This window comes from Halyomorpha halys, unplaced genomic scaffold (assembly GCF_000696795.3).
Source record: "Halyomorpha halys isolate HHAL.00 unplaced genomic scaffold, Hhal_1.1 Scaffold80.1, whole genome shotgun sequence".
In the NCBI taxonomy this organism is placed as follows: domain Eukaryota; kingdom Metazoa; phylum Arthropoda; class Insecta; order Hemiptera; family Pentatomidae; genus Halyomorpha; species Halyomorpha halys.
Genome location: NW_027110435.1, coordinates 894,125 through 906,187, shown reverse-complemented (window position 1 = coordinate 906,187; position 12,063 = coordinate 894,125). Strand labels below are relative to the sequence as shown.

Below are 12,063 nucleotides of genomic sequence, written 5' to 3'. Positions count from 1 at the left end.
TATATATATATAAACTATAAACAGTTCTATTATGACTTAGTTTAAATTTCGTTATATCACCTTAAAGTAATGATTCTTTTCCTGAGAATAGTGGTCTTAATAATATTTGCCAAAATAAATTTTTATCGTCTTTTGGAAAAAGAAATATTGAACTGATACAGAAAAACTGTATTTCGAGAATTATCAAAAGGACTCCATTATAGCTCGAATTGAATCTAATAAAATACACTATTAAGTAATTTTTAATGACATTTCAGTTACTTGTAATGTTTCAGGAGTAATTTGCAATAAATCTAATCGTATACGGTCCTATTTTTGAAAAATCTGCAATATTAGAGGTATGGGTCCTTCGGGATTGGTTTACTTTTTACTATCGTATTTTTCATACATTTTTATATAAGAATGATTGTCAAAAATTAATTTACACTTACTTCTAGATAACGCCAAATTTTAAGCGATTTTTTACTGAACTTTAAGTTAGTAAAATGAAGTTTCCATTGCCAATTACCCTTACTGTGACGTCACTATTAACAACTTTGAACTAATAATGTTGGAGTATATTATTGTTTGTTTAACGTACACCTCTGATTTATTTTGTTTTGGGGTGTTTAATAATAGCTTTTAATCATTCTTTTCTTCTCAACCAGCCAAATCCACTTGTTTCTAACCTGACTTCTCCTTCATTACCTAATAATTCTCCTAGGCGTCTGAAAAGAAGATGGCCTCGAGATCTTCTCTAGAAATGTTATTGGAGTTCTATCAGTGGGTAGATTCTCCACATGTTTGTATCATGTCACTATGTCACCTACAGCAAATTTACTTGTATACAGTTGTAAATAACAATGAATAAATTATTTAAAAAAAAAAATCATTCTTTGGACGTGATGTTTCAACTAGAATACCTAATCTAATTAGTATTTATATATATATATATTGTAACTCTGTTTATAATGCATTTATGTTTTTAATTTAATTTCGTAATAAGTAGTTACTTACCTATGCATTTTGATTTTTTTACTATTTTAGTCCCTGCCCAGATTTCAAGTTGTTCACTTGCCTCATAAATTTTGGCTTTTTGTGTTTATTTATTATTTTGTAAACTATTATGTTTAGTTTATTAATGTGGAAACGCATTGAAAAAAATTATACGTTTATTTAATTAAAGTTAAATATAATTCCATATACAGAGGCTCGACATGACATTGATACACCCGAAGAAAATAACTCAACAGATTTTATTCTCTAAATTATTAAAGAATATTAATGTTTATTTTATTTTATGATCGTATAAAAATTTAATTCTTCTTGAGGATAACAGAAATAGAAATTAAATATTTCCAACAAAAATTATAGGTTATATCCATTTCATTAAAAGATACACTATAGTGAAGACGACTCACCCTACTGTATTCGAATCTTTAAGTCGTAAACATTTATACCAGTTTGCTCAGAAGGACTAATCCTTTAAGTTTTGATTGAGATTGTATTGTGTATAAGTTGATAATTTAATAATGGGAGCCCATTCAACTATAATAGAGCGTCAAATGATTATTAATCATCATAAAAATGGGAAGTCGATCAGGCAAATAGCTAATAAAGCCAGAAGAAATCATTCGGCAATGCAATATATTAAAAAAAGATTCAGGAAAAATAAAATAATGATAAAAAAATCCGAGTTGGTTCACAAATATTTTTTTACGATTGCTGATAGAAGTTGTATTTTAAATAAAGTAAAAAAAATATCTAAATTATTGCTCCTAACCTCGCTTATGAGGTAGAAAAATATTTAAATAAAAAATTCATTCCTGTACATATCTTACTGACTGTTCGTATCACTATCAGAAAATATAAATGTTTAGGAAGGGTTGCTTGGAAAAACAGTTTAATAAAAAAAAAAAAGTAGTTCTTAGTAAAGTAGTAAAGTAAGTACAAATTGAACTAGCTGAAAAATATTTGAAAAAAACTTAACGATCCTGCCTGTCTAAATCTTAAATATTTAGAGATTCAACGTGAAATTGATACACCTGAATAAAAATATTTCAAGCCTATTTTATTACCGAATTTATTAAAAGAAATAAACCATTCCGTTCTTAATAAAAATTAAAATAGAAATTATTACAACAAAAAAATTATATATTAAATTATTGTAGTCAATAAAAGAAACATCAGAGTTAAAATGATAAACCTCTTTCGACTTATTTAAAATTGAGTTTAAAATTAGTAAGTACTAATTAAACTAGCTGAAAAATATTTGCAAAAAAAAAAATTAACATTCTGGAACAGTCTTGTGTATATAAGAATCTACATTTAGTATACTAGAATCTGATGGATGCTGTTTTATAAGAAGGAAGTCAGAGAAAGAATTGATAAAGTAAAATTTTCGGGCCTACGAGATACTAGGCAGTGAAGAAGTTTTTATCGTTTCTTCAATTTTAAATAAGACGAAAGAGGTTTGTTATTTTAACTCTAATGTTTCTTTTACTGACTACAATAATTTAATACATAAGTTTTTTTGTTGTAATCATTTCTATTTCAATTTTTATTATGAATGGAATGTTTTATTTCGTTTAATAAATTCGGTAATAAAATAGTCTTCAAATATTTTTGTTCAGGTGTATCGTGAAATTGAAAGTTGAATCTCTAAATATTTAAGATTTAGACAGACAGGATCGTTAAGTAATAACCTGAAGTGAGATTATTAATAATATAAAATATGCTCGTTTGTTGTAGTATAATTAAAAAAAAAATCTTGAAACTTTTAATTTAACATTTTTAAAACTTCATATATGTTATTTATGAATTATAATAATATTATGAATTATTATACTAATACTTCAAGCAATGTAATATTTAAAAAAAAAAAAAAGAATCGTTAAAGCTAAGCGTGAATTAAACTAAGGAATTTCAAGTATGTATTTGTTTTAGGTTTCATTGGAGCAGAGTAGTTACTACATTATAGTTCTACTAGGTTGTCAAGAGATAGTGCTACATTTTAGTATGGTGTTCTCAATGCTCTTGTTTGTATTTGAAAATTATAGGATTTTTTCAATGTTATAACTCAAATCATTAAATCCTAATCCCAGTTTTCAACATCGCTAACGATTATTTTAAATTCAAAAGAAGTTAGAGTTATTTAAATTCTATTTTAAGCATGAACGGCGGTACGAAACAATGCTGGTTAACAGCTGGTATCGATTCTTGAAATCAGTTTGTGAGTCAATTCCCGGCGAGACGTGTCTTGAGGTTGTTCTTTGCAGTTCGTTGTTTAGTTGATATTACTTTATGTTGATGAGTGTATTAATGTTTTTCAATTGAATTTATTGCATAGATGTATTGTTTAATGTCAACTACAGTTCGGGGTAAAGATTCACTGACTTATATTGTTTATAGAAGTACCGTTATTTGACCCATAGCCCGGTTAACGAAAATTTACTGAAAGTTTTACTTGCAGTCAGATTTAAATCTTACATATACTGTGTTACAGCGTTATGAAATCCCTAGGATGGATTTTGAAGCTGATATCACTTTGAAGGAATGGGCAAAGGATAAGCCACTTAGTATCCTTCAACTTGATCCTGCTGACAGAGCTGTCCTTCGAATAGCAGGTGGGTGATTTGTTTTATTTATTTAGATTGTGGATTGGTCAGCAGAAGTTGGTGTTGAAATTGGCTGTCACTGACTTTATATATAATTTAACCTTTTTCTGGTGACATATCAAACTGCAATCTTTTTTTGGAACATTTTAGTTTAAAATATAAGTAAATGAACGTTTGTTATTTTCATATTCTAATGATGTTATTATTACTGCATTACTATTTAATTCGCTCCTAGTTAATCATGAAGAGCTAACATAATTTTATCATTTGAAATCTGATGACATGTATTCATGTTTTTTGTTGTTGAATAGAAATTTTCAATTAGTTACAAATACGCATATCTGAAGTAATAAAATTTAAGTAAACCCATCCAATTTGTTTGAATATCCGTATCCTTTATGCTTTTTTGCCCCGTTCAGAAGAACATTGTATCATACATTATAGCGTCTTGTTTGGTTTTAAATCTGTTTTGTTCATAAATGTTTTTACATTAATAAAACACTCATTTGTCTTAACAGTAAATCAAGAATAGTCATGTATACTATATGTTCTAACTTCATATCTTCTTTTATCTATTGTGATTTTGTTTCGAAAGTTTATTTTGAAACCTTGTTCCTCACCATTTTTCTCTCTCGGTGGTTTGTTGTAAGTTTAGTATTATTTTTATTATTATTTTTTCTTTGAAATGTTCTTATGGTAGATCATTTTTAAGTTTTTCTAGTTTATAATGTGCGGTATCCAATATTCTTTTGAAGTATGCCATGAGATATATGGTTTGGTGTTTTATTACTTATACATTAATTGTATTAAATTTGGATTGTTCTGTCAAGCTTATATTGTATATTGGGTTCATGTTCTAACTTATGTCAAAGCATTAACGATCATTAAAGTTTTTCAAACAATCCTGTCAAATGATTTATAAAACTAATTCCACTTAATTTATGTTATTTAGTTATATCTAATATATTAAGATGTTCAATTCTCCAAACTCCTCCACTCTCCTTTTGACAACATGTTTTTCAGGTTGTTGTTATCTATATTCATTAAAGAGTATTTAACATATCTTTAGTAAATAAACATCTCAGGATCAATGCCCTGTCTCAACTGGGCTAGTTGGTCTGAGAAGTTAAACCATGATTGCCTCAATTGGATGAGGCCTACATATAAATTTCTTGCATATAAAGGCTTCAGTAATAATAATGATTTATTAAAAAAAAAAAAAAAAAATGTAAATTTGAGACTATAATATAATGTGTAATAATAATTATATGTCATGTCCTTTCCTCATTTTATTTTAAATTATTTTAATTGCTTAGGAATGAACCAGAGATTGTATGATGTATCATTAATGGTTGAATGGTTTCTGGTATACTTTTTTTAGGTTTATATTTTACGATTTTGATTAATTTATGCATTTCAATAACATCAACTGATGAATTAATTGTTTGGTGAGTGTTCATATCAACAATAAAGAGTTAAAATTTGATTTTTGTTAGCCTAATATTTTAATAAGTGATTCTTGAAACATCTTAATAATGAGTCATTGCAAAAATAATGAAACTTTTTGAAATTATGCCTTTTACATACTTCAACAATATTTATTTAGTCAAAATAATTTCCTTCAGAATCAATATACTTTTTTTAATTTATAGCAAGTGTATTTATCCCAGAGGGGAAGAAATTTGGAACCCTAGGAGAAATGAACACCTGAAAAGCATTTTCCAAATTACTCTGGTTTTGGAAGTCTTTCTCTTGGTAAAAGATATCTAAATGCTTAAAAAAATGGAGTCAGTAGAGGATATGTCAGGCGAATAAGATGGGTGTTGAAGGATTCTGTTACCTTTCATAAATTTTTCTTGAATCAAAATATCTTGCTTACTGGGATAAGCTTATTGTACTTAAGCAAAAATGTTTTGATTCTGATAAAAAGTATTTTGTCTAAATAAATGTTGTTAAAGTTAAGATATGGTATATTTTCAATACAATTCAAAAACTTACATTATTTTTCCTTTTTCATTAATGCATAAGTTTTTTTTATCATTAACCCAGAAAGAAGTTCTTGTATATTGTTCACACTGGGTAAACGTCAAATATTTTTAGAATTCATAATTTACACATACAAAATTTCTCATATCTATATAATTGTACTAATCATTTAGGTATTGGCCTTTATTATAAAAGTAGTATAAATTTGATTAAAATAGGATTAAAAAAAAAAATATGTTAAATTGAGTATGAACTTAATAATTTAAGAAACTCATGGTTATATATATTCTGCTTAGTAAAGCTTTAACCGTTGACATTATAAAATTGTTTATTCTATTGTTCACTTTAATAATGAAATTTATTATATTAATGCATATTAAGATTATTATAGTTGACCGCATTTAATGAAGGAAGGATGGTGGTTTGGGCGACGGTCACAAAAGGTTGCTCAAAATAGGGCAAACAACTATTTTACTATATATCAATGTATCATCCCCACGTTGTAGGGCTGAGTTGTAATGGTGATCGATAAGAAAATTGAAAGAATTAGTAACTTCTTATCCACCACCACTCACTCAGCCATGATGGAACCCTGCTACGTGGGGTTAAACATTGGTTGTACATTTGAACATTTTGAGTAACATTTTTTACCACCACCCAAACCATCTTCCTTCATTATTTATATAGTTATAATGTTAATCAAATTGCATTTAAAAAAATCAAAGAATTACATGAATCCCATTTTTAATTTATTAGTAAAAATATTTTACAAAATTCGTGTTCTAATACAATATTATTTTATGAACTATTTGGCCCTTTTTTTGCAATTTCCACCAACCCTATTCAAACCAATCTTACATCCCATCACGTTAGCATTTAATTTATTACCTACTTACCACTCAATGTAGTATATGTTAACTTCATCCAATATTTCTTATTTCCTTTTCTGACTTCATCAGCTCAACTCTATTTTGTTGGTAACACAATAAAAATTAAGTTTTTAAATTAATATGAGCTAATGTTGTCAGAAAAGAAAAGAAGGAAATTTTTTCAATTAATGCCTTCAGCAATATGTAGGTAATTTCTTAGAGATTAAAGAGAAACCATTTGAATAGTTTGAAAAGGGCTAAAAAATTATAAAGTAACATTACATTGGATTAACATTTTTGTTTAGTAATTAAATATGGAATTAATGTGGTCCTTCAATTTCTTAATCTCATTTAATGGGTGTAAATAATTTAGAATTCTCAATTATACTTTACAAATGAACAACTATGATTAAGTTTTTATCGCAAATGGAGGTTTAGTTGGCTGTAGTTGAAATCAAGGAGATGGCGGTTTAGGATTCGGTCAGTAATAATGAAACACACTATATGAATATATAGTATTTATAGTTCTCTTTTATTTTGTCTAAATATGTAAGGAGAGTAAATAAAATGCCGAATCGATAAATAAGGTAAAAATCTGAATGAAGTAAAAAAAAATTTCTGAAATTACACTAACTGAAATAATATTTCTTTTGTTAGAGAATAATTAATTATTGCTTTCATGAAAAGAGAGAGAGAGAAAAAAGGGATTTTTGCTCTTGCTGATTAATTAACTATTCAGCAGATTTTAGCTTCATTCAAATATTGAAAAAAAAGGTTCTGGTCCCCTATTCGATATGCTCCAAAGTGTGTCTGAAAACCAAATGCAAATTGATCTACTGTTTTGGAGTTTAAATAGATCTATCTTACGTGAATATTAATTTTTACAATTTACATTAGCTCCTGATAGTGAGAAAATGTAATATAATTAGTTGTATAGATGAATGGAATCTGGTCCAGGTGTGGTCAAAACAAAAAAAAAAACCATATTCCATTCATTTATACACACGGTCAATCAATAATCTTCCAATAATCAGTTGTAGCATTGTTTAGATTCATAAGTAATTTTAATTATTTTTTTTATTAAATTACTAATAATTCGGGGCTTCCACTTCACAATTTAATTTCAATGATTGATGTAATCTAATGATACAATCATTGAGAACCAATTAACATTATTCCACCAAAATGAAATTTGAAGGTTTCATTTTTTATGAAGAAAGCACAGCAATAAAAGAAACAAGTTTTTGGTTAAGATTTGATAATAAGGCTAAAAATATTATATTAAAAAAAATTTTTTTTTTTTTTAATGAAGGTTTAATTTATAATAAACATGTGGGGAATTGAAATTAAAAAAAAAATTATAATTATGTATGATAGGAACTAGTAAACTGGCTGAAAATATTTTGGATAAGCTTGCCAAGAAGTTGACTATATATTATTAAATGTTAGTGGATGAAAGTGACTTGCATTTATTTCATTTTATGAAAATATCAAATTAACATATTCTCTACAAAAGGTTTAAAAGGATATAGTAGGCAGCTTTAGTTATTGAAATATTTTAATTCACATGACTGAGTAAATGGTTCTCTTAATTTACGACACCAGAAAATATATTTATTCAGTATCTTCTGATAAAATTAAAGTATATAATGATTATAAATTTATGTAAATGATAGAAATAAAGTATGAATCGGTACTACCTACTCAACTTATTACATATATTGCAAATAACTTATTACTTTAATTGGCGAACAGATTGTTATTGACACAAGAACAAATTAGGGTTTTATTCTCAGTTAAGAAATTTTATTATTAAAAGTTTTAATATCATGCAAAATCTTAAATCAAAAATAAATATTTACTTGTTAGTATCATCTTTTTTTTTATTTTATTTTAAATTTGGCAATGGATATCTCGTTTGAATAATTTATTTTAAAATTGGCCTACTGTTCATTTGATTTTTTTCATCTTTTAACTAGTTTCATCAATTTGTTGTAAGTTTAATCGGCAAGCTTTTCACTTCTAATATAATTTCTATAATAATGATACAATTTATCAGACCTTTCTGTCTGCTTTGTCATTTGTATAAAAATAACATTTCATCTCTTAGGATGGATACAGTTATTTCCCTATTGTTTTTTGTTATTTTTAATTTTATTATTGATTCCAATCATCTAGTAAAGTATTGAAGGTAATAATTTATAAACAGTGCCTAGAGGACTTGCATTAATTTTCTGTTAATCTATTTACTTGGACCTTTTTTACTTTCTTCACCTTATTGGGAGAGGTTTTTATTCATCTGTTTAAAAACATTACGTTTATAAAATTATTAATTTTTGGGTGATGTAAATTATAATATTTCTATCCCCAATTAGTTTGATTTTGAAACTAAATTCACCTCTTTATTGAAATCATAGTTAGTTTCAAATTTGATGAAATCTTTATTATTCATGTTAAAAATACTTCCATTATAATATTTTTGTTTATTCCTGGTTAGGCAATAAAATGACTAAATGTTTTGTGTTTTGATGGTCCTGATAGTGTTATAAACTCCTTGGAAATACAAAAACATTTATTTTCTCCTTTAGTTAATTATCAAATTCTTCCTTATTATATTATCCATGTTTATTATTTCTGGTAATTAGGCGTGGTTATTTATTTCAATTTAAAAAAAAGGTAGTTATTTAGAGTATGCTTTTATGGTAATTCGTTGTTTAAGCAGTCTGACTATTTCAATGAGGATAGTGCCTTGAACTATTAAACATGATTGTACTTTGATATGATGAGTTTTATAAAAAAAATAATAGTTGAGCCGTATTTGAGAAAATGCGAAATAGATAATATTAAGTGGCTCCTTCAGTTATCTATCATAGCGAAAAAGTTGCTATTACATCCCAGGCGCGTGTCTAATAATGAAATACGTAATTTCAGATTCTTACAATTTTTTGTTTATGAGCTAGGCTGTTCAGCATACCTACACACCGACCCACACTCACACATGCACACCCCTTCCCCCTACACCCTCCCACTCAACACAAAACCACCGTTTTGCGCGAAATTTACTTATTTGGACTCAAATAAAACGTGTATTTCCGTCTAAAACTTGGATTCGTTATTTTTTACGATTGCAATTCTTCCCCTTATTATGCATTTCGTACATAGGTACAAAAACGTAGCAAAAAATCGTATTTGTAATAACCATATCATTTTCGTTTAAACAAAAATAATTCTAAGTTAATCTTTCTGAGGAACCAAAAGTGGCAATGTAGCATATGCTTGAATTTTGGCCTAGTTTTCTCCAATTCTGATCGCTGTGCGCTCTCTCGAGATACAGCCACAGATCATGGATTCCTCCCTATTCCCTCTTTGATTATATAGGGTGTTTTTTTAAGCCCGATAGAACTTGAAATTGTAAAAAATAACACAAAAAATTAAATTGTAATCAAAATTTTTTTTTTATTCGAAAGATCAATACGTGACATTAACATTTGAAAATGATTTCGGGTATATGGGCACCGCGGCTGTTCTTGACGAAGCGCATTCTGGACGTCCAATTTTGGGCCACTTTTTCGAGCACTGCTGGCCGTATGTCACGAATAACACGAACAATGCTGGCCTCCAAGGCGTCAATTGTTGCTGGTTTATCAGCATAAACCAGTGACTTCACGTAGCCCCACAGGAAATAATCGAGAGGTGTCAAATCGCACGACCATATGCGGCAATTTTGCTTATTAACAAACCCGTTAAGCCAAAAATGCGCCTCATCGCTTAACACAATTTTACAGAATGCGCTTCGTCAAGAACAGCCGCGGTGCCCATATGCCCGAAATCATTTTCAAATGTTAATGTCACGTATTGATCTTTCGAATAAAAAAAAAATTTTGATTACAATTTAATTTTTTGTGTTATTTTTTACAATTTCAAGTTCTATCGGGCTTAAAAAAACACCCTATATTTGGGCTCTGTGTGTGTTAGTCAAGAAAGTTCTTGCTATACTCATATGTCGTGTTTATCAAAATAATTCATTGGTGTATGGTAAAAACGAAAAAAAGTCTATCTGTAAATTAGGATAGTTTCCTCACTATTTCTATTGGGTACAGGGCCATCGCGTGGGTTCAACGGTCCCTCCGGGCGCTTAGGCCTTGGGGGGTGGGTCCCATGGTTGGTGGATATAACTGAACACCGCTGTTTTAGTATTTTTTAATAATGAAATTAAGTCGGCTACAGATTCTCAATTTATCGGCCATTGGTGAGAGTGCAGTGTTAAAATTTATAGATAAAAAATTAACTACTGTACTAAATAGGATCGATAGCCCATTACAAGTAGTATACGAGTCCAGTGGAAAAAAAAAATTAGTTATTTCACCCCAATTTTTGAATAATTTTATGAAAACTATGTATAATCACTGGCCAAAATTGATGAGTCTGCAAAATTGAAGAATAAAAATGGTGGCTGTTGCGAAACGTTAAAAAAAATTAATTTTTCTTTGAAGCTCCGTATCTTTAAAACTACCAACAGCACTAAAAAACCTAATAGAAAATCATTCAAAGTAGAGTAACTTTGTTAAAATTTAAAGATAAAGGTCATAAATTACTTTGTAGTGCATTAAACTAGCTTTAACATGAATGCTAATAGTCATCTGAACGTCTGATGGACCCTGAGATATAGATTTCCCGAAATAAATGCAAAACGTTAAAAAAAAAATAAATTTTTCATTCGGAGCTCTGTATCTTTAAAACTACCAACAGCACTAGAAAACCTAATAAAACATCATTTAAAGTAGAGTAACTTTGTTAAAATTTAAAGATAAAGGTCATAAACTACTTTGTAGTACATAAAACTAGCTTTAACATAAGTGCTAAACTACTAATTTTTCAGTACATTTTTTATGAAATGTTGCTTTTCCAATAAGTATATTTCGGGTATTATTGAACGTAAATAGCTCTTTTATGGCTTATATTTTAGAAAATTTTTGTACAAAATGATTTTGTATTAGGTTTTTAGTTTTGTTGGATGTTTTAAAGCTATAGATCTCTGAATGAGGATAAATATTTTTAACTTTTTGCCACAGCCATAATTTTTTATTACCTCCTACTATGGTTGGGAGACTCAATCAACTTTGATTTGTAATTATACATAGCTATATTAAAGTAATAAAAAATTAGGTTTAAATAACTGTCTTCTTTCTCCTCTTGGGCTCCTGGACTATGGCCTCCTCGAACATATCCCGCCTGTTTAATTGGAAAAGTGCAGCAGTCCCTTCCTTACACTTAGCCTCTTTGAATCATTTGCGACACCATCCACCCATCGGAGCTTCATGTGGCCTTTCAATCTAGTGCCATCCATGTCTTCAACTAGTGTTTAATTTCACTTACCGATAACTAAGTGGAAGTATTGCAATCGTGCAAAATTTCGAATTCGAGTGCGACGGAATTACACGTTTTGAGGTATCCTGAGTCCAAATAAACAAGTCTCGCAAAATTGTACAGCAACTTTTTCGTTAAAATCAACCTACCGCAGAAGTACCACTTCAGTGAATCGATTCTACACTTCTGTAGGATTTGAAGCGGTTCAAATCATTTTGATTAAAGCCAGTAAATCGGTGTACAAT

At 28.5% G+C, this 12,063-nt stretch overlaps 2 protein-coding genes across 2 annotated transcripts in view; one reads left to right on the top strand and one right to left on the bottom strand.

The window, feature by feature from the left end:
- Positions 1–12,063, bottom strand: part of LOC106692959 (trifunctional enzyme subunit beta, mitochondrial) — an 86,571-nt gene that overhangs the window by 61,849 nt on the left and 12,659 nt on the right. The gene's annotated exons all lie outside the window — the stretch shown is intronic.
- The window catches only part of LOC106692957 (spectrin beta chain, non-erythrocytic 2-like), an 85,070-nt gene continuing 76,163 nt past the window's right edge, over positions 3,157–12,063 (top strand). The window contains exons 1-2 of the mRNA XM_067048607.1: positions 3,157–3,243; positions 3,485–3,605. Of these exons, the coding sequence (XP_066904708.1) occupies positions 3,172–3,243; positions 3,485–3,605 (193 nt within the window). The 5' untranslated portion in view covers positions 3,157–3,171. The remainder of the gene's footprint in view (positions 3,244–3,484; positions 3,606–12,063) is intronic.